The 23,685-nt window shown below is 36.9% G+C and overlaps 1 protein-coding gene across 3 annotated transcripts in view; it reads left to right on the plus strand.

Moving 5' to 3' along the window:
* BICRAL (BICRA like chromatin remodeling complex associated protein) overlaps positions 1-22,984 on the plus strand; it is a 35,638-nt gene extending 12,654 nt beyond the window's left edge. For 2 of the 3 annotated variants that reach the window (XM_032989353.2, XM_042789456.1), the window contains exons 2-12: positions 2,774-2,822; positions 5,579-5,627; positions 5,710-5,778; positions 9,912-11,612; positions 12,948-13,047; positions 14,320-14,417; positions 16,216-16,277; positions 16,407-16,552; positions 16,704-16,798; positions 18,240-18,342; positions 19,153-22,984. In XM_032989353.2, the coding sequence (XP_032845244.1) occupies positions 2,779-2,822; positions 5,579-5,627; positions 5,710-5,778; positions 9,912-11,612; positions 12,948-13,047; positions 14,320-14,417; positions 16,216-16,277; positions 16,407-16,552; positions 16,704-16,798; positions 18,240-18,342; positions 19,153-19,955 (3,270 nt within the window). In that variant the 5' untranslated portion in view covers positions 2,774-2,778 and the 3' untranslated portion in view covers positions 19,956-22,984. Of the gene's footprint in view, positions 1-2,773; positions 2,823-5,578; positions 5,628-5,709; positions 5,779-7,693; positions 7,788-9,911; positions 11,613-12,947; positions 13,048-14,319; positions 14,418-16,215; positions 16,278-16,406; positions 16,553-16,703; positions 16,799-18,239; positions 18,343-19,152 lie in introns of those variants that run through there. The other variant, XM_042789457.1, reaches the window with a different exon arrangement.
* The last annotated feature ends 701 nt before the right edge of the window (positions 22,985-23,685 follow it).

The raw sequence follows: 23,685 nt of genomic DNA on the forward strand, positions 1-23,685 counted from the left end.
TTTCTAATAAAGCCAACTGCATGCTCAGATAGAGGGCTGAATAGCGAAGGATATGTATTACCGTTAAGGATATGTATTACCATTACTCTCACTGGTCTTTTTGTGCAATTCATTTTCCTTCTGATCATTATATGCAGGTTTTCAAAAATTCGGGGAATTTACAACATTTGTCTAAATTGAGTTAGTAGTTTTGATACCCGAAGGAGCACTGAATGAACAAAGTTCTGTGTGGTCACTTTTGATAATGTTGAACCCTCGTAGTATAATCACAGATAATACCTAGTTTGGTAAAGCAAAGACATTTTATTCTATTTAAATAATGATGTCCGTATTGCCATATGCACATGGGATGGGATTTTCAAAACTAGGCATGCGGTGTGAAAACAAAGATCTTGTCGACTCTCGATAGAACTGATTTTTACTTTTGATTAGCTAGGAGTCTATGAAACCTTGCTCTTGAGAGATGGATATAATGTTTAGCTGTTAAGGGAAATAACAGCTTTCTGTAGGTAGTACTAGCTGCAGTTAAAGCAGAATGCTAATCACTTAATAGCTTATTAATTTGTTCTTACTAATGCCCATTTACATTTGAATTTTGTGACATCATAAAATGTCATGTTACTTGCTTAGCATTACATTGCAAGATCAGTGCTCATGCTGGTGGCTGTATGCAAAAGTGAGCAGATGTAATACTGAATCATGGGAGAAATTATTTTTCTTAAGGTGCATAATCAGCTCATGAATACTGATTTTGTTGACATTTGAGGTAGTTCTCTGTAGTTGTGCTTTGTTTTCCTGTCTTCCCAGAGAGGTGATACTGAGGGATCTTTATAGTGATGTATGCTCTGGTTCTGCTTCACCTTCACTGCAAACTAAAACACAGGAGACTGAAGAAAAAATCTGAATGAGGCTATACAGTCCAAGGGACAGAGTACCCTCTGCCAGTTTAAAGTATAAACCAGATTCAAATCAGTGGAGTATAGAAAAATTTTAGAAAAGAGATTATGGAATCACAGGACAGCTGAGGTGGGAGGGGAGGTCTGGAGATCACCTCGTGCACCATGCTGCTGACAGCGGCTCAGCCAGAGCAGGCTGCTCAGGGCAGTGTCCAGCTGAGTTCTGGGTATCTCCAGTGATGGAGACTCTCAAATGTTGCTGGAAAACTTGTGCCAGTATTTGAGTACACTCAGAGGTTTTTGTTGTTTTTATGTTGGTTAAAGTTTTTTCTTAGTTTTTTTTTTCTTGTTTGCTTGTTGCAAATTGTACCTCTTGCCTTTCTTCTTCATTCACTGGATGCCACTGAGGAAAGTTTGGCTCAGTCTTTTTACATTCCCACCAGGTATTTACATACACAGGGGAGAGTGCCCCATAGCCTTCTGTTCCCCAGGCAAAACAGTCTCGCTTCTCTCAGCCTCTCATATACCAGATGCTTCAGTCCCTTCATTGTCTTTATCATTATGGAGATCTGTATGAGGAAGGGCCTAAAGAATGATTAAGGTGGATCTCATCGGGGAGAGTAAGCTTCTATTTGGCAGGAAGTAAGAGAGAGAGCAAAATGAATTAAAGTCAAAACTATATTAATAAATTTGAGTAACAAGTGTGATAGCAGACTTCTTAAGGGAAGTTGGGAAAAAAGCAAGCATGGAATGCACAGTGATCAATTTGATGTGATTAGGTAATAATGTGAAGATAACTAAATAGAATGCAGGTTACCAAGAGGTTTAGGAAATGGTAGCATCAGTTGATAATTGAACTGGTGGATTAGATGGCACCTTCACAGAGAGAATAAGGGAGGATAAAGTGGTCCTGAGAGTTACTGACAGGGACACGGGAGAAGGTACAGTCCAAGATGACATTTTGAGAGTTATGGTGAACAGGAGAACCACCAGGATGTGCAAACAGAAGCTTCGATGGAACAGCGATTGGAGGAAAGAGTGATGGAATGTGTGTGGTACAGGCAGCACCCGACCCAGTTGGTGGTCATGATACTGCGAGGCTAAAAATGCTCTGCACCCAGTGAATGGATGCTTACATTCAGTTTGGCTAATGCAAATGAATTCCCCACCTGTGGTTGGAAGGATTGGCCGTACTCTGTGCTACTAATCACAAGTTTAAGTACATTTCTGAGTATTGTTGAGGAGACACTGGAAGTGGCCATGTTGTCGCTAGCAATAGCTAAGAAAGGTCTGCTAGAAAATAGTGTTCTCTTCAGGCTTTGTAATGTCTTGGCTATAGTTTTGGTTCTAGCCTATAACAGCACTGTCATGGGACTGGCCAAAATTTGTTTACTTTTTTGGCTGGTCAGTGTTATAGCCACTAATTTGTAACAGTCTTTGTAGGTTCTGTAGTGTTCGGTTATCCCTTCACTGGGATTAGCTGGGAGTAAATCCCTATAGAGGCATTTTAAATGGAGTTTCGAGATTACGTTGTGTTGATTTTTTTGCTAATTTTTTTAATTCATAGAAGCTCTGTTTATAAGTTTGGTTAATCATTTGTCTTTCTCCAGTTTAAAATTCTAAAAAAAAGCCCTAAATGGTAAAACATTGCCTGGGATTTTGGGCATTGTTACATGTGACTGAATTTGATTTTGAGGTAAATCAGTGGACCTCTGTAGAAGATGCAGGTTTATTTAAGAACTTTACCAGCAGTAGACATTCGTCAACTTCATAAATCATTAATTAAAAACCTGAGATATTTTAAATTGGTGTTACTGTTGAAAGCAATCCTTTGTTTCATACATATCAAATACCCATCCTCTCCCTTTCTGTTGTAGTTGTCATGGATGATGATGATGATGAATCCTGTCTCCTTGATCTTATTGGGTAAGTTTTCCTTAAGCAACTTTTTTAGAAAAGTTGGGAAAAATAATTTTGCAAAATCATCTTTTCTAGAAGTTGATTCTATCTCCGTATTGTCTTAAGACTAGACTTGCAAATGGAATGAGTAGCTGTGCTTCACTTCCTCTACGTGGAGATGTGTGTATCACAAAGCCTTTAATCCCAGTGTATGCTAGTTGACAGTCCACTGGCTGACATTCTCCTCAAGAGAGGCTGAGGAGTGGGTGTGCCTGGAGGTTGGATTCTCTTCTCAGCTAGTGGTAGTATCAAGTCAGAGCTGAAGCATATTACTAGGGATGTTGTTACAAGCTTCATTGCAAAGAAAAGATAAAGATCTTGGGTTTTTTAAGTAGCGGAACTAGATACTTTGTTAACACCGTGCTTGTATTTTAAAGGAAAAAGTAAAATTACTGCCTTAGTTATAAATAATTCTTTCTAATAACATGCCTTTGCAGAAAAATGTTGGAAAAGTAGGATTGCTACCCAGTACTGATAAGTATTCACAATAAACAAGAATTTATCAGCATTTTGCTCAAAGATACTTTGGTCCTTTTTTTTTGTTCTGTTTTATTTGTTTGGTTTTTCCATTATTTCCATAAAATATATTTGGAGGTTATAATTCTATATGGAAAGCTCAAATAAAATAGCGGAAGCATGAGCAAGGTTTTTGTGGATTGTGTATGTGATAAGTTGTCTTCCTTTGGCAAACATTTATGTTAGTATTCAAGAACAGATAAGACACTATAATGCATTTTAAATGTAAGAAGAAAGTGGAGCATGTCATATACGATACTTAGTTCAAACTCTGCCAGAAATTAGTATGACATCAGTTTCGTAGATCATTTCTTCTTCATGTAAGATTTTTTTATTGTCTTAAATGTAGTAGATGAGTAGGCCTCTTACCTTTCTCATGCACTCAAAGCTTCCAGCAAAACCAGTGAGAGCTTTAACTTCAGAAAAAACAAAGTATCACCACAGTGGCTGCTGTAATTTGGGGGTTACTATAGCAAAAGCATTGCCAGTAATGGCTCACAGTTATATTTTGTGAAGTAGACTGTACAGGATTACTGGTGGTAGCTGTATGAAAACACATCCTGCTTGGAACATCAAGATGATAATTGACTGCATGGGACAATTAACTGCCCTGTCATGAGTGTGAATCATGAGAATTCTGGTACAAGTTCACAGGTGGTTCTCAAAATGAAGTGCTCTCTGTACAGATGAGTGTTCGTGTGAAAAATTACAGTGCTCTTCCTGCTGCTGGCAGCAATTACTGTCTTAAGCATCTAGAAGAATGGAAAACATCATTTTTTTCTATCTGATATTTGATTTCGGTAAGTGCCTTCTAAAATGTCTTCCTTGCTAAAGACAGTATTTAAGGTGATGAAGTGTTCTTCATTTTTAATTGCGTTTTTCATGATTTAAAGCCAGTGAGTGTAATTAGTATTAAATGGCCTGGTTACTTTATTGGTAAAACTCAAAAGCATGATAGAGCCCTATATGAGATCATGAATTCTGTTCTCCTTAATTCTTGACATTTAGTGTAATCTACTATAATAACAACACTTTTTGTTGAAAATATATATAATCGCTTCTGAGTTGTAAACATCATTGTACCATAGAGGCCCTGACAAATACTTCCTGTTTAACACGTCTTTTATAAACACGTGAATGCCATTTGTTTTTTAAATTAAAAAAAAAAGGAATATAGGTGTATTTGTGCTTTTAGAAGAGTAGTTGTAAACCTGAAAGATCTTTAACTTGTTTTCCCTTTATTTTCTAGGATGATCAAGAGAGAAGGAAAGATGTTGTGAATTAATATTTTTATGCATGGGAATCTCCAGCTTCTCAAAAATGTTTTATTATTACTTGTTAATAATGATGTTTTAAAATAAAAAAATTCCTTGTCATTTTACTCTTCATGCTAGTGGATATGTTGGGAAATGCTGTATAATTGTTGTATTAAAATAATTCCATGTAACACAACCTTTTAATGTTCTTTACTTGGTCTATATGTGCAGTTACGTTAATGTATTTTTGATTTGTTTGAATTGCCAACACTCATTCTATCAGACTACATTTTTAATCTGAGTTTTATTCAGTGATAGTGCTAAGTTAATGAAATACACTGAAGTTGTATTTCATAATATTTAATCAGTTATTTCTGTGGTTGATTTCCCTTGGAGAAGGTGCTGCTTTCTTCTCTAAATGAAGGGACTGTTGCTCTGGAAAGCATAAATTTTTGCTAACTTAGGTTAAGAGTGGCAGAAAACATGCTAAAGATTCAGGTTTGTAAATACCGTGTTGACTTAGACAGTAGCTAGAGACGGTACCTGTTTTACTTCGTTTATATCGTTTGGTGGTAGTATTTATTTTCCTTAGGTTTTGTACTATGTGATGTCATAAAATACTGTGTGTTTTAAGAGAGTATGAGTAAGACCCTTGTAAAGTGAAGTAAAATAGAATACAACTAAAATTTTGTGATGAACATAGTTTATTGCTTGAAATGCCTTGGTACAATGACAGCAAATATGACCAACATCTGAAATTGTGCTAATACAGAAACACAGATCCTCAGATGGTATTAACTTTCATCTTTGCATTGGAGTCAGTGAAAGAAATGTGTTTTTACTGCAAACCAGATTTATATGCATAAAGTGTCTGGCTTAGTTACATTAGCCTCCTTAGTAGGAAGAGCTTCTTAAAAGTGGTAATTTTTTTTTTTTTTCCCCTCTCTTAAGGGACCCACAGGCGCTGAATTATTTTCTACATGGACCTAGTAGTAAATCTGTAAGTAGCATTTGTGTGTATTAGGCATACGTAAGCTTCATTGAGTGTATTATTTCTAAACATGATTTTTGTCTTTTACCAGAGCAATGAAGACTTGACTAATGCAGAATATTCTGTAGCCAACTCAAATTCAATTTTCGCCAACTCCAATGTAAGTGGTTAGGATATAAATTATATTTGTATTGAGATTGCATGCTTCTGTTATGGCTTTACTTGGCTTTTATAAAACTGAATTAGATGTGGGTTTTGACCTTTTTTGTACAAAAATAACGAGTGCTAACATAAAACCACCTCATGCTGTTAGTATTTTAAGTATTTCATTGGTTTTTCGGTGGGGAATTAATTGAAAGATACCGCGCTGTTGGACCATGTTTTGTAAATCTGTAAAACAGCTTGCCGAGCAGAGAAAATACTCTCCAGTGTAACTCTCCAGTAAACTGGACTTGCAATTTTAGTGATTGTAGGTGTAGTAGTGCTCAAATGTAGACCATAAAAGTTGGTAATTCATACATTTCATGTGTATGTTAGGATAGTTCTGTTTCTTGTTTCTAAGTATCATCTGAGCTAGCAATTTTTTAAAATTAATGAGTAGGGGTATTTTGGTTTTTAGATGGAGTAGTTAGCTTGCGATGTGTCCTTCCTGTAACATCACTGTTAGTGAAGTCACTTTAAATTAGATGTTGCAAGTAGTCTTCAGTATTCTTTTTTCACCAGGAGTATATTGCAGCCCTGGGCCAAGTTTTATGCAGTGAGGTTGTGGAATCCCCATCCTTGGAGATAAAGCCAAGGCTTATCTGCTCTAGTTCTGACAATAGTCCCAATTTGAGTAGAAGGTTGGACTAGATAATGTCTGGAGATCCCTTCTGACCCATATGTCTTCCATTTCATTGGCATGTTTTTAAAAAAACTTGAATTCTTCATCCCACAATTCAGTTATTTGAATACATAGAGAAGGTTTCCTTGATAATTCTCCTTTCTGTTGTACTGTTACTTTGACTCTGTCTGTTTGTCCCATGTTCCTAACGGGTATGTGGATATACTTGTAGGTGTGGAGCCACCTTAAATCATTGGTGTAAATAAATCCTGAAATTTGTTTATCTGTGTGTAGAGAACCAGTGACTTCTCTGTAGCCACAGTACTGTGAAGTGTTTGCCCCTGCCCTTCCCCCTTCAGTATCAATATAAAATATTGTAGAAGGAACATAGGTGACAGTTCTTTCTCTAGTTAAGCTGGGTGAGATAGTGGTGGGGGATTGGGATACAAACAGTAATGGGGTGTGCCCAATTTTCAGCGAATCAGGAACCGTGGTTTCAACTTGGTACCATGATTGCCATTACTGGACAGCAGCTTCCTGTATGCAGCATGGCAGAGGTGGGTTTTGAGGACTTACCCGAAGAAAAATGAGGTTATGAGGAAGAAAGGGGTACATATGACATGCATTTGTCATAGCCTAAACTTCCTAGTTGTTCTTTGTAATTCTTGAGATAAACATGAGTATCTGGGAAGGAGTCAGGGTGTATTTCGAGTGTATTTTCAGAAAGTGAGTTTTTGGAGTAATTTTGAATGGGAGATTCCTGGGCAAGGTGGGATTGTTGTATAGGGAGTAGCAGTTGGAAGAAACAAAAATATTTGGTGAAAGCCAGCAGAGTTTTCTGGTACATGAGATTGGGAAGTACGTAATCTAGAAGGCAGGTGGGGAGAGGAGGAGGGATTTTTGGTGTCTGTTCCTAGGATGACTTACTGTATTTTCATTCTCCAGCACTTGTTCCTCTCATGCTCTGTTCACATCCTTTTGTATTTTCATAATGAATACCAATGCCATCTTTTCTTCTCTCCCTCATGTGAGACCCCTGTGCTGATATAATGAGAATGACTTGATTGCAGAGATAGGTTCTTACGGTGCATTGTGAAGGAGCACGGGGGTATCTAAATTATAAATATAAATGGATGGTTTCACAGTCTCTGCTTATATTTTAAGATACCTGAAAAATTAAAGGCTTCTGAGTTTGTTATTGAAGTTTTTGCAGATACTGAAAGTTCTGTCTTTGTATGTATTCAGAATTGCTACCATGAAGTAGGATTGACTGTCTTGATGCCCGTCTCATGCCTTTCAGTGGCAGAGCTTACAAATTCATTGTCAAGGGTTCTGTGCCTCAGCTGGTAAGCATGCTCAGCCAACACCTAACACAAACAAGATTAAATTCCTGCTGACTGAAGGATGAGAAAGCAGTGTCCACTCCTTCCTCCCACCCCTGAGTTGAATGGTTGTATACCACCTCTTCTGATTCCAAATTGGTTTTCTTGGGTGATCATTAGTCTCTTATGAAAGGGTTTCTTAGCCATTGTCCTGTTATCTGGCTTGTACTCGGTGACTGCTTCCACCTTCCTTATTATAGTATGGCAGAACACCTTAAGAGAGCAAAATACTCACGGAGCCTGTGACAGTAAGACTCGTGTTGGTAAGCAGATTCATGAAGTTGCAGAAGCACAGATTTCTTGTTGAAATTAATATGGTGTTCTGCATGGCTGTTCTGAATCTGGGCAGCAATGACTCAGATGTTAACTTGGAAAGTCCCTGGTTCCAGTTTATGCACATAAAACTGGTTTTGGATGTTAAACAGTCCTGGGAGCAGGGAATGAAACTTGGAATTCCTCATTCCCCTTGGAGAGTTTCAAGCTATTAGTATTACATGCAGTCAAGAATATCTGTTATTACTTGTAATAGTTGTATTGTTAGTCCTAACCATAATAACATTAACCGAAGCACTATTGAGTTACACAGTTGTGAAAGATTCCAGGTTGGTCATTGTCACTGGAGACGTGTTATAGATGCAGTAGGGAATTCTCCACAAGAAGCTGACAGTTATGGGTCCTTATAATTCCCTAGTTAGTGCCTCCTTTTTGCTCTGTCTGGTGGTAGCTAGGTACAGTTGAGAACCTGATTTGTAACTTTAGGTTCATCAGGTGCAGACATTGAGACATTTAAGTACCAGTTTAATTCCTTCTGTTAACATAAATGTTCAAAAAGTTTATTGTAATTTTATAATTGTATTTTGAAAACACTGATTTTTAAGAACAGTATTTCAAAACATGACTGAAGTTTCATAAAATACACAGGCTGATTCAGAAACAGATTGGGGTAAAATTCCAAATAAATACATGCGGGGAACTGAAGTTAGGGTGGGGACATTATTGCATGTGATAATTACAGCTAGCAGCATTTCACACTGTTTATAGGAGGTGAAAACAAGTGTCGATGACCTTCAGGGAGTGAAGGCTCAGAATATGAATGTGACTGAATTTCACACCCACATTTAGCATTTATCCTGACCTAAAAAAGAAATTGGATGTTGTTATTGAATAGTTGAGATACGATTTTGCAAATTAGAAAGGTGTACTCTGTTTAACTTAAAACTATTGCAAGTACTAGTATGCATTTGAATTCATCATTCCACCTGTAGAAACCTGATACTTGCGTTGTCTAGAGTTTCTGGACATAATTTTGTTTCAGTAAAACCTTAGTGACAGTAGGCCAAAGTAAAGTAGGTTCTGACTTTCCTTATCACAGTATTTATGGATGTAGATTTGAAGGATTTCTTCATTCAAGGTGCTGCTTAATATTTGCTTGTTGTTTCAGTGTTTATAGTTCTCCCTAATCTTTTTACTTGCTTAAATCACAAAGTCTGTAGCATTGCTTTTCTTACTGCTTTGTTTCTAAAATTTTTCTAAACAAAGAACTAGTGTAATTCCTTAATGTTATGAAATGGTCACTAGTTTGCACTATGTGACTATAGAAACGTTGGTAGGATTTTGAAGATGGATCTTATTTGATAGAGGAAGTCAGTGAAAGAGCAGCTTTCTCCTGCCTTTCCCCTGCTAATACTGTTGCTACTGAAACCTTGCCCCAAATTGAGTTAGAGTGGAGGTCTTTTCACTCTTCTCTTTTGTACCTTTGTCTGTGCTCAGCTTGAGGAAGGCAAGATGGTTCTTCAGGAGCATGTCACATCCTCTTGAAACAGTGCAGCTACAGAGCTGAGTGCTGTGGAATTGGGAGATTTGAGAACTGAAGGGACAGTAGTGTCTCCAGCAGCCTGTTTACAAGGGCATGAGTGGGAAGTGAGCGTTGCTGATCCACTGGAAGGGGTGAATGTCACCTTATATACATACTATGCGAAGAATATGGCTTTGTAAAGGAAGTTTGCTTGCATGAAAGAAAGCTTAATGGGGAAACAGTGTAGAGCTTGGAATGTCTGAAAATGATTTATTTCTTTTTTTGCATTGCAGAACACTGATCCTAAGTCGTCTGTAAAAGGTGTAAGCAGTCAGCTTGGAGAGGGGCCTAGTGATGGACTGCAGCTGTCCAGTAGCCTTCAGTTTCTTGAAGATGAACTTGTATCTTCTCCTTTACCTGATCTTACTGAGGATCAGCCTTTTGATATTCTTCAGAAGTCCTTGCAGGAGGCCAATATTACTGAACAGACTTTGGCAGAAGAGGCATATTTGGATGCCAGTGTAGGTTCTAGCCAACAGTTTGCACAAGCTCAGCTTCATCCTTCTTCATCAGCATCCTTTACTCAGGCTTCTAATGTTTCTAATTACTCAGGTCAGACGTTGCAACCTATAGGAGTTACTCAAGTGGTACAGCAACCTGTTGGAGCATCTTTTGCAAGCAATACAGTTGGTGTGCAACATGGCTTTATGCAACATGTCGGAATTAGTGTTCCCAGCCAGCATTTATCTAATAGCAGCCAGATCAGTGGTTCTGGGCAGATACAGCTAATTGGTTCATTTAGTAATCAACCTTCAATGATGACCATTAATAACCTTGATGGATCTCAGATAATACTGAAAGGCAACGGTCAACAAACACCTGCAAACATGAGTAGTGGCCTCTTGGTTCATAGACAAACTCCAAATGGTAACTCACTGTTTGGTAACTCAAATTCAAGTCCAGTAGCACAACCTGTAACCGTTCCATTTAACAGCACAAATTTTCAGACGTCATTGCCTGTCCATAATATCATCATTCAAAGGGGTTTGGCACCAAACTCAAACAAAGTTCCCATTAATATCCAACCAAAGCCTATCCAGATGGGTCAGCAGACTGCTTACAATGTGAATAACTTGGGAATACAGCAACATCACGTACAGCAAGGGATTCCGTTTGCTTCTGCAAACTCACCTCAGAGTTCAGTAGTCGGTCCTCATATGTCTGTTAATATAGTTAATCAACAAAATACAAGAAAATCAGTTACACCTCAGACAGTTAGCAATGCTGGAGGTAGTATTGTTATCCATTCTCCTATGGGACAGCCTCATGCACCTCAAAACCAGTTTCTCATACCTACAAGTTTGTCTGTTAATTCTAATTCAGTTCATCACGTCCAGACCATAAATGGACAACTTCTTCAGACTCAGCCTTCCCAGCTGGTTCCCAGCCAAGTGTCTGCTGAGCATGTAATGCTCAACAGGAACTCTACAAACATGCTGAGAGCCAACCAGTCGTATTCAGGACAGATGCTGAATAATCAGAACACAGCTGTTCAGCTTGTTTCTGGCCAGACATTCACAACTCCTGGAAACCAAGTTATAGTAAATCATGGAACTTCACAAATTGTTGGTGGACAGGTGCCACTGCAGCAGGCATCGCCAACGGTGTTGCATTTGTCACCCAGTCAAGCTAATGTTTCTCAAGGTAGATCGAGTTTTACTACGATGTCACCTGGGCAGTCTACAGTCTCAAATATGTCAGCTTCTAATCGATTTGCTGTTGCAAGTTCTTCTGGTTCAGTACACCCTAGCTTGGGACCATCAGTTCAGTCGGTTGCATCAGGAGGAAACTTTACTGGAGATCAGCTCACGCAGAACAGAACTCAAGTTCCCGTCAGTGCATCACATCGTCTTCCAGCATCCTCTTCCAAATCTGTCAGCACCTTTAGTCACACGTCAATTGGAGTAACACAACAACAGTTTGCCTTTGGTCAGGTATGAAAGCTGCTTGAGAAGGTAGCCAAAAAAATGCTTCTAAGCTGTGCTAAAATCTGGTTAAGAAAGTATTAAAGTTGGTGTTAGTACAGAGAATGTTAATTTTGCTAGTTTGTATTGTTAGAAATACTGTGGAATTGCTGAAAATTACTGTAACCCAGAGACATCATTTCACTCAGTATTTTCTAAAGTCAATGACTGAGTGAATGAGTCTGTCACTTCCATTAATTCAGAAGATTTTGTTGATGATTTGTAGTAATACTTTCAGAACTGCTTATCACTGTTCTATTTCTGCTCCCATTTAAAGGAATAGACTTTGTAAGATCACCCAACTGTGAGCTCTCCTGAAAATCTTACCATAGAGCTAGATGGGTGCGTTCTTAGCATTTAGGAGTCTTTTGACCTCACTAAAACTATGCATGTGTTTTCAAGGTTTGACCTATTCAAATTAGAGATGAAAAGGTTTCTTGGGTTTCTCTTTGTTGTTTACCATGCTAGCATGTTGCCCACTGTAGTTCTGAGTCTGGAGCAGTTAGAAGCTTTCAGATTTGAAGCAAAGACAAGGCAAGAGGTGTTTTTTAGAATCCTTAAAAAGAAATACATTTTAAAGCAGTTTGTAAAAGCATAAAATTTAAAAGATACTTTCTTTAGAAAAGGACTACTTAGTAATAAGGTAAAAATTTTTTTTGAGTTTACTTTTAAGGTGAGAATTGGTCTTTTTTTTGTCCAGTTGATGCAGCTGCAGTATATATTCAGCTGGCTGTTTCCATAAGTGAACTTCTAAACTTTGCCAATATTTAACTTACCACACGATTAGCAACAAGCTATTATTCCACTTCTGTAGTTTTTTTGATTTTGTTTTTTTTTCCTTGATCATTATAAAATACCGATAATAACTGTAAATATTGTACTGCATTGTAAACCATGTATCATGTAGTTGCTAAACACTAAAGAGGTTTTTTGGTGTTTTTTTTTTTTTTGTGGAGACAGCTTATTTAGTCATCTTGCAGTTTTGAGACTCAAAAGCTGGGCTTTCTGGGGGCCACTTGTAGTGGTAGATCATGGTTATTCTAGAAGGTACCTGGTATATATTTATACTCTTAGTATAATTTCTATTCCTCTCTGATTTACTTTATAAAATACTTGAACTTAGGAGGAATTGAAATGTCTGAAATTTCACCACTTAAGAGTGTGAGGTTGAAAAAGGATGCGTAGAGCTGAAATTTGGTTGCCTTTTTGCTTTTTTCCTCTGTTAAAGCTTTCAGTAAATATTTGGGGTTTTTTTGTTTGTTTGTTTGTTTTGTTTTGTTTTTTTTTTAAATGTTTGTGGCACAGAAAAAAGCTATGAACCAGACATCACCAGTTTCTGCATCGAAGACACAGGATAATTTGAGACAACCTCAGCTAACAAGTCTTCTGAGCAACACACTATCAGGTCAACTAAGGTCTTTTTAAAATCATTTTCTTAATTTTCTCCAGCAACAGAAATTAGTTCTTCTTTGATGTGTCAGACTTGCATTGATGGCTTATGCTGATAGGGTCCCAGAAGTTATCAGAATTTAATTTTTAGAAGATCCCACACTGAATTTTTCAGTATTGAACTTCTGTTTTTCCCAGCCATGGCACTTCATTTTGTAGAGTGAAAAGTTGAACTTCTACAATAAGAAATTATTTCTCCCCTCTATAAAGTCCGAAATTGTACCATCTTTCATTTTTCTTATTTTTTTTTTTCAGCTTAGGAAAATAGAAATAACTGATTTTCAAAATAGGGCTATCTGCTAAAAATTCTGTGAAACTTCTAGACCCTCTCATGTGATGGCTGCTTCAGATACAGAGGAAAGAGAAATAGCAATTATAAGGTTAAGTGCAGGCTGTCATCACTCAATTTGTTTTTGAATGTTTTACTTCAGTTAGAATAGTTAATGCATTGTTCATGGCAAAATACTGGGCTTTTCAAGCAGCACCATGCTACTAAAAGAAGAAAACCAACATATTCAAAGCAAATAGAAAAATGCAGTAACCTTCACTTCTCTTCATACCTAAGTAACCCTTTTGAAAAAGGTCCCATAATCTACCTGCTTTTTTTTTTTTTTTTTGTGTGCTGTTATGTATAAGCTGTCCCTGTAATTCTCTACAATCAGCACAGTGTGGGCTTCTTTGGGGAAAAAAAGTAAATTCTTATTTTGTTAGTTGTAATTGTAGCATGGCTGCTAAGATGCTGTTGGAATTCCTGAGCAAGGCAATTGGAGGAAGTCTGCCCATCTAGAAATCGTAGGAGAAAAGAAAAAAAAAAAAAAAAAGTATTATGCCTGCTGTCTAAATATTTTCAGGAGCTCTAGAAAAAATTGGTTTATATGTTTGAGGGAGGGTTGGTGTTGAAAAGCTTGATAAAATGTACTGTATGATTTTCAGTAAATTGTTGGGACACTATACTTAAGGTACTTGAATTTCTTCTTACATTGCAGTACTATGGTAGGAGATTATTTTTATCTGAGGATTTTTGAAGTTTGCAGCACAAAATATCAGTCCTGTTTCATTTTTATGAGCCAGTTTCTCCACAGGGTATTTGCACTAATGCTTCTAAGCATACGAGGCATGCATCTTTCTCATGAAAGCTAACAACTCAAGTAAAATGATCAGGTTAGGTACATGAAATTATTCTGTTCTTGCTTGGGATGACAGAGTCTTTTTAACATATTTTTTATAGGACAGGACTCTGGAGGAAAAATCATACAGCAATCTCTAGGATCAGCACAGCCACAAGAAAAAGTAATAGGATCGTCATCAGTTCAACAGAGTATACAGGTAGAGAATACTTTTATTTATATGTTTCCCTTTTCCTTAAAATTCTAGTGTCAGTAGGGATATTTCAACTCCATATTGATAATCTAGGAGTCCTTGCAGTTTTTTTAGACTATATGAAGTCACTCAAGCTTGTTAGATTGTACATTGACATAATAAACATTGAGTATTTTACAGAGTGATACTCCAGATGCTGCTTTGAGATTTAATTAAGTGGAGTCTGAATGTACTCTTCCCTGAAAATAATTCTGTATGACAGCAATTCTTCATTGAGTTGGACATAAATTAGACCTACTCTTATCATTACTTCTTACAAACTCAGCTGTTCTCTAGCTCATGGGGAGGGCATGGTTCGTGAGAAGTAGCAGAAAAATTCCATCTGGTCTTTGTCTGTCGTATTCTTTACTATATTGTCTTTTTTTTTTTTTTTTCCCCCCTCGAGTCCTCCTATATATGGCAACTATATACAAAAATTTAACACTATGTCCAGAATATGAGGCTGGAAATAGAGACAAGATTTTTTGGAGAGGGAATACAAGAACTTCGGGAGGGAGGAGACATTTGTTACATTCATGGACTGAGTAGCTGAGGGCAGCAAGTCTGAGGGTGTTGACGTAGACTTGAAAGTGTGGGCTTCTTTGTGGATGGAACTAAACTACATAGTCACGGAAGAAAACAAGGGAGGATTTGATTTAGAATTTTTGTTCCTTGCTTTAAATATATTTGTCAGTGTAATATGACATGAATATTTTTCTGTCTTACCGATACACGAATAGAGCAGAAGATACAGTAGTGCTCAGTTATGAGTTCAACTTGGTTTTGTAACTGTTGGTCAGATGTTCATTCTTTTGTGGCAGTGAATACTTTTTATGCTCTGAAGCTGGAGGCTTTCTGGCCAGCAGGTATCACTGCAGTGTGCCTGCTTCATCCTGCCCCTACTTTGCTATGAAGGATGCCCTGTACTAGATGCTATTTTGTTCCTTCTAACCATGTTGTAGTTTAAAAGAGCTTTGATGCAATTGTTTTTTAAATCATGAGTGACTTTTGCTCTGTGAACAAAGACTAGTTGACTAAAAAAAACTTAACAACTTTGTATGAAGCAGACACTTTCATCCAGAACAGTTTCTTTGGGAGAATACTTGGATTGCAGTAATGCCTCTCATACAGTAGGAATGTGAGCCTACCACCTCAGAGAGCCTCACATCTTAGGACAGTGTTCCACTGAAAAACTTTAGCTTCATAAATGTCTAAGGAAAGGAGATGATGACATAAATTTACCTGATGGGTATATCTGTAGCACCAACACTGAAACAGAATTCCTAGAACCACTTTCACCCACCACCTATCCACCATGGCTTTTGAGAATTTAAGTATGCAACCTTAGCCTGCTTTCCTGACAGATAGTCTAATCCATCAAAATTGGGCAAGATGACATCAGCTGGGAGATGCAGAGACAGTTCTTGAGAGCAGATTTCTTTGGAAAAGTTTTCAGTTGTACCTTTTCTTCTTTTCACCTGCTAAATTTGATAACCTTTTTCCTAGTGAAGCATGTATGTATATGCGCTAGAGTGGAATTTGCCTACAAACAACATTTCAGACCTTTGGTTTATGTAAGAAAAGTGACTTCCTTATTTCACTGATACAGTGCCCTGTGAAAATAGGAGATAGTTGAAAGTGTTTATACTTATGTGGTGGTTACACTTAGTATTGGTGATACACTTAATTGGCAGAAATAAATGCTGGTACTTAGGCTTTGCTAAGGAGGGGATATTTTGTAATTTGTCTTTTATTTTGAATTTAGGTGGATGGTCATTTAGTTGGACAGAAAAGGCCTGCTGCTAAACAGTTAACTAAAGGAGCTTTGTAAGTTGTCATTCTTCTGTAATTTTGTTCTGACATTTCCTCTGATGTTAATTTCTTCTTAGTTTTTTTTCAATGTATAAACTTGTGTTAGAGTATATGTTGATTATATATCACTAATTTTCCTTGTAGTATTCTACAACAGTTACAGAAGGATCAGGTGCATGCTGTGACACCAGATAAAAGTCGGTTCAGATCATTAAATGATGCAGTTCAGAGACTTCTTTCATACCATGTGTGCCAGGGATCACTGCCAACAGAGGAAGATTTAAGAAAAGGTAATTTTCTTTTTAAACATTGGGAATAAGTTTGTAATCAATGTACTGAGAAAATTCTTTATGTGAGTTAGAGCAATAAGAAGGGGAACATTTTTAAATTTGTGCAGGTTACTGAAGAACAGTATTTAAAAGTATGCTCTTGTTTTTCTAGTGGACAGTGAATTTGAATCTGTAGCTACGCAGCTTCTGAAGAGGACACAGGCTATGCTGAACAAATACAGATGTTTGCTTATAGAAGATGCAATGGTAAGTTGTACAACCTAGATGCATTTTTATGTTCATAGGATATGATTCAGTTTGTTAAAAACAAACCGTCTACATGAAGATGAGAACTAGCATTACAATTAATTTTGCTGATACATGTTTATCACCTTAAGAAGATGATAAATCTGTACATGAAGATTTTGAAGAGTGTACTTGTCACTGCACCAGCAATCTCAATGGCCAACCTGCATTTTTAAGTGTATGCGCACATCTTAAGATCGGTGAAATGGGTTGAGATCGTATGTCTGCCTTCGTAAGACACATGAGCTGCTTCTGCTCTTGCTTATATTTTGCACTTGCACTGAATAGGCTGTGGTAGTCAGGCAGGTGATTGCTGTATATTTCTGTGGGTGATAGAGCCTGAAAGAAGGCTGAAAATCTCCATTCAGAGGCCTCTAGCCATATTATAATTGGAGCCAAATCGTACAACAATTTAGGAAATCACTACTTCTCCTTAGGAGCTAGGTGGAGTCTCAGATTTTCATCAGGAGTGCTTCTGATTTAAGTGCTTTCATAATCCCAAGCATGAGCTGAAAAGAAAACTGACAAAGTTACTTTAAGAATGTATTTTACAAGGATCAGGAGAGGTCATTGTGGCTTCAGACGTGCTAGTTTTCAAGCCTGGAAAAGTTTTGAATTTGAGTATAATAGACATTTAAATCACTCTACTTTAGAGACAGGAATACATAATGTGAGTGTTAGAATTAATATGGTTTTGGAATCTAATAGTTCCATTAAAAAAGATACTAACCATCAAATATTTGCAAGTAATTGCGGGTGCAGGGGGGAAGTGGAGGTTAAAATCTGTTCTTGTAGCATCTGGTATGTTGTATGTTAAATCCCATTCAGTCATTTTGAAGAGGTTATTTCACGTTGTGTTCAGGTTTGGAATTGGTTGCCTGTGCTGTGGCTTAATAGCCAGTGAACTTTCTTCTGTGATGGCTGGATGCACCTGGCTTGAAGGCACTGTCAGCAAAATGCAACTCGGCACCAGCTAGTTAGAAAGATGGGAGAGAAGTGTAGGGAAGAAACAAGATGATAGGGTGGTCCCATTGCAAGATTTTTGCTGATTTTCTTTCTAAAAGAGAAAGATGCTGTATGATGTTAAAAATCGTGGTATACAGTAGTAAACGTATTCAGTCCTGAAAAGGTACAATTCTTAAAACTGGAATAGTTTTAGTAGTTCTGTTGAAAAACCTTTAGCAAATAAAATGTACCGTATAATGTGGATAATGATTTGAGTTTCAGTAGGGGTTTGGGTCACAGTTAAGATTGTTGAAGATGCTGTGGAATTGTGAACATTGTCTACAAATACCTAATGAAAGATACTTCTTTTTCTCTGAAGAGTAGGCTACAAATGCTTTGTTGTGGTACCAACATAGAGTGACTACAGAAATGGTTGGGTTTTTTTGTTTTTCTGCAGCGGATAAATCCCTCTGCAGAAATGGTTATGATTGATAGGATGTTTAACCAGGAAGAAAGGGCATCTCTGACCCGGGATAAGCGTCTTGCACTTGTGGATCCTGGTAGGTAATGGTTAACTTCTGAATCTCATAAGAGCCAGCCTAAGTATGGAGTGTTTAAAAATATTTGTGGCCACAGTAAGGCACTAATTCCTAGGGATTCCAGTGATCAGAATGCTGTATAAGCAGTTGCAAGTTAAATTTTTTGTAACTCCCATTCAGTAATCCAGAAACACTGTAAGGTTGAAGGCAGTTATTTGGGGAAAAAATAATTTGGCCTGTTAGGCAGAGAAATATTTGAGTTTATTTTGACAGTAGTCATGACTCCTATGTGGTCTCAGTTCTCATAGGGAAGAATCTGAGTTTGATGACAGCCAGAAAGAACATGGCTGTATGAAGCATGGATGCTGTTGTTCACCTTAATGAAGTATTGCTTTTGGAATGTTATGGCTGCTTAAATGGCATTTTTAACCGGACTGTTGCTGAACGTAGCAACTAGAAACACATTATTTGCGTAAAATAACAGTTACTATTTATTTAAAGGTTATGCATATTCTGCATGTGTTAAAAGATACTCAGTGGATGTATTGAAGAAGCTATTAGTCTTCCAGACACCATATTTGCATATTTAGAATGCTGGGAAGTGCTCTTAGTCTGGTTTTACAGTGCACATATGTGTGTAGTATGCTGATTGATTTGGTGATCTCCTACACTGGAAGCAGTAGAGCACTTAAGCATCCGTACATCTCCTGCAGATGTGAATCTGTAGGCTGTGGATATTATTTGAATTTTAATACTCATAAACTATGTTGGAGCATCTTGTTATTTTGATGTATACGTAATGTAAGTAAAATGTTGCTTCTTAATTTTCAGATGGTTATCAGGCTGATTTTTGTTGTTCTGCCAAACAATTTGATAAACCAGCTGAAGAAGCACAGTCCAGCAAAAGTAACCATCAGTCTAGCAAAACATTACCTTCTCGAAGTCAGGCTACCAAAACCCAAGCCAGAGACCGACCAAAATCCAGCTCAGCAGAGTCCACAAATCACAGTAAACTTCCTCTAGTGCCTAACAACGTTCTGACACCACAAGAAGGAATAGCTTCTACTAAAAAATCGGAGAGCTTCACTAAAGCTTTAAAGTTTGAAAAAGCCAATTGTTCTTCTGAGAGCCAGTATGTGGCCCTTTCTGAAGAAAAGATGGCTGGGAAAGATCTTGCCAAGTCCACTGAGAATTCTTCGAGTTCTGAAGACTTGTCAAAAACTGTGTCAAGAGGTGGTCACGGAACACACAATAAAATATCAAGGAACACAGTTCAGTCTTTCTCAAAGGTAACATGTAATAATTCCCTCCAAGACAAAACTCTGAGGAGCTCTCCAAAGAATGAGGTTTTACATCCTGATAACAGGAAAGGCTCTGGTGAGCCCCAGCAAGACTTACTGCTCAGTAAGAGTTTAGAAACTACATTTAAGAACATCTTGGAACTTAAAAAAGCTGGGAGACAGCCGCAAAATGAGGCGACAAGTAGCGGCTCAGTTGAATTAGAATTTCCTAATTTTTCACCTATTGCTTCACAGGAAAACTGCCTGGAAAAATTTATTCCAGACCACAGTGAAGGTGTTGTAGAAACTGACTCTATTTTAGAAGCAGCTGTAAATAGTATCTTAGAGTGTTAATAGTTACAGTACCATGGACAAGTTATGTTTCTCTTAGCAGAAGCAAATGTGAATGACACCACAAGTACAGCCTGACATGCATTTAAGGTTAACCTTTCTAAACTAGATTCTGTTCTGTGTTTGAGAGCAATACTCATTGTGGTTACAGTGAGATATCCAAGTAAAGTTAATCCTTGTTAGAATGCAGTCTGTTAGGGCCTTACTATTTCAAGTATTATTATGATAGTGCTTTTGATAATTGTGCAGTACTGCAACATAACAAGGTTGCAGGTCATTAGGCCCTGTGTAATATGGTAATATACTGACAATCACAGTCATTTGAAAGGATATATTTATTAAGAAAATGTTTTTAAAAAGTGATGGAAGCAACAATTCTCCCTTACCCTTCTCTTCCACAAATCATCAGATGTTTAGTTTTTCTGGAAAACCCACTGTACCTCTCTTCAGAAGTGATTATTTGCTTTGTTAATGAATCTGTGTTCTAGGATTCTTAAGTTGGAAGGATATCATCAGTGTGTTTACAAGGCTTCAAAATTTAAACTTAAAGTGCTTTTCTATTGCTTTCTGAGCAGAAACTAGTACTTGATATATTTGTAGTGGGTAACTTTAGTCTGTGGGATGATATTATATGATCTTAGTCACAGTGGCATGATATGAAGTAATAAATGCTTGACTAAGGAAGGTAGAATGGAAGCCAGTAAATGGCAAAGTGTACAGGATGAGGCCATGATAGAGCCATGAATTTATATATATAATACATATATATGTTAACTCTTGAGGAAAAGATTTTGCGTTTTATAATTGGATGTAGTCAGCCTTGAGTCTTTCTGAAGTGGTATAAATGTTTTTTTTTTTTTTTATTATTATTATTTGTTGTTTGTTTTTTTTAGACCAAGTGTCAAAAGCACTTTTATTTGAAAACTGTTATGATATTTGTGGCTTATATTTTAAGAGGACATTAGCCTTACTCTGATTAAATTTAAAGGCCAGTGTTGTTTTTTTGGTTTTTTTTTTTTTTTTTTGCTTTTTGCTGTCAGAGAATGTTAAATCATCCACCATAGCAGTCATGATTATCAAGATATGTACAGACCAAAGTCAATCAGCAATCCCATTGTTTAAACATATCGAAAAGTGTGTAATTATTAATTCATATTGTAGAGCCAAGTGAAACCATTGCATGGTTTGTATTTGGCTTGCTGTCATGTTTTTAAGATAGAATCTTATTATTTTATTTATTTATTTTAATCTATGACATCTTTTTTTTTTTTTTTTTGCTGCCCATGCTGCTTTTTCCTAGTTTACTTTGGTCATGAGTGCTTTTGTGCACGTAAGTGCACTGACTTTCGTCATGTGCGTGTAGTACATATGTCTGCTCAGGAGGATATAGCTTTTGTGGTTTCTAAGGTATGCTCATGTTCTCCCCCAGACCTTCTCCACAATGTCTTAGAAAAATTACCAGCCATTTTCCAGACTTGCTAATTACAATTTTCATGATATAGAGGCTCATTGTGACAAGCTGTGGTTGTCAGTCAGATTGCCAGGAAAGAAAACAAAAGGTTTTGCTGTCGTTTATTTCAGTCCATCTGAATAATGCAAAAGAAAGCTGAATTAGATCCTTGTGACAGTAGAAGATTACAGTGCAACTCAGTATTGAGCTACAGTCCACTGTCTGACCGGTAGAGGAAACCAAATCTAGAAAGCAATGTGAGAAAGATGAACTTACTTAAAAGTCATATCCCCTTCAACGTGAAATACTGGTTTTGTATGTTACTAGTTGCCATTTAAAACAATTGTGCCAATTTTAAAGTACATGTTTATAAAAATCCAACATTCCCAAGTGTTGTATAAAATATTCAAGGTAATAATAAGTACTGCCAGTTTTAAATTTTTAGTTAGATGTCCATAGAATAGACTCTCAGGCGGTTAGTTGTTTTCTTATTGGCAAAACTGACAATATAGTTTTCACCTATTGCCTTTTTAGATTTAATAATATGCTCATGGCTGTGTATCCTGATGCATATTTTATTTTATTGTTCTGGAAACTTAACTGTTCTAAACTATCTAGGAAGGAAAACAGTAAGTTACACAGCTGTATGTTAGTCAGATTTTTCTTTTATAGGGAAAAAAAAGAAGAGTTGCACATTAATTGATCCACTTGCTTTTGTACCACCTCAAAATGGGTATGGGGTTTCCAGCCTCTCTGCAGCAAATACATAATTGAAGTATCAGGCTATGTGTCTTCTATTGGATCTCATTTGGGGATGGGGGACAATGGCATATAAAAACCGACAAATTATAAAAAGTAATCATGGTTGATTTGGTCAGACACATTTCTCTGAACTGCTTACGAGAGGAACCCATTGAAAATCCTAGCAAGATTAATCTTAGATTGTTAATGTTCTGTTGTTCACTCCTTTGAATTCAATTCTAAAGGAATTCTGGTACGTGGTGAAGCAGTAAATGAAAGAGTTGTATTTTTGTTGTGCTTAAAAAAAAAAAAAAAGTATGAATTTATTAATCATATGGGCTCAAGTCCAGCAAAGTATTGTGAATGTGCATGACTTTAAACATGTTTTCATTATTTTGCTGGATCAGCATTGTGATTTCAATGTTATTTAATACTGCCTAATATTAAAACAAATTTTAAACTGGCAATTAAGAAAACTATGTTCATTTTGAAGATGTTAGTATAATTTATCTGTTAGATTAGGGAGGCCTTACAGACTGACTTCACTTAAAGAGGATGTGTCACTTATTGTCAGTGTGGTATGGACTTTATTTGCTTAAATACCTTCATTTGTAAAGTATGTCTCACTTGAAATTGCTTTGTATACATTTTGTAAAAATATTTATAAAATGTTTTGTAAAAAAAAAAGTATAACAAATTGCAGTTTATTTTGTTATGTTGGATAAATACTGTTAAAAGACACAAGTCAGTAAATATATTGTTAATCCATGGATAGGAAATGTTTAGTTGGAGATTACAAATTGAAACAACCATTGCAATACAGCCAAAGATTTGGGAAAAACTGTCTATCTGTGATTGTCTTGATTTAACCAAGTTGAATATTTACATTTTTCAGAAGAGGATTGTTTTCAGCTTTAAGTAATACGGTTGCAAAATATTCTTACTCCTGTGCTTTTAATAATGCAGCCCTGTTATAAAATATGTAATCAGCCAACTTTCCATACTCTTCATGAATCTTTCTGGACATACGCTATTAGGATTTGGTTCATGTGGCATTATAACTACATACAGTCATGTTGATCCTCACATAGCAAGATTGCCAGTGGTCCTGCTCTGTTGCCATTAGAAAGTTTGCCATGGTGAGGCTGCTGAAGCACACTCTCCTTCTCTGGCATGTTTTCTTGAGGTAGAGGCATCGTCTTTGTGATACCTCTGGGAGATAGAAGAAAAGAGAGGGTTTTTGTTAGTCAGCTGACCGCCTCATCTGTGCTACAGCTTTCAGAGTTGTGCCCGTTGTATTTGGTTATAGATACCTGTGTTTGCAGTATTGCCCATTCCTTCCTTTTGGCTGGTGATACGATGCTTCTTCCTACTGTTAGAGGGGTGATGAATCTTTTCTTACTGTGATGGAATTTTTCAGAAAGTATGCTGAGGTCCTGATCTAGTAAAGCTCTTATGCTTAGAACTTAAACACTTTATTTTTGGAGGCTATGAAAACGAAGGATTGGTGAAGTGCATTGCTTCTCAACTTGGAGTAGGGCC

This window comes from Tyto alba, unplaced genomic scaffold (genome assembly GCF_018691265.1).
Source record: "Tyto alba isolate M040663 unplaced genomic scaffold, T.alba_DEE_v4.0 Super-Scaffold_16, whole genome shotgun sequence".
In the NCBI taxonomy this organism is placed as follows: Eukaryota; Metazoa; Chordata; class Aves; order Strigiformes; family Tytonidae; genus Tyto; species Tyto alba.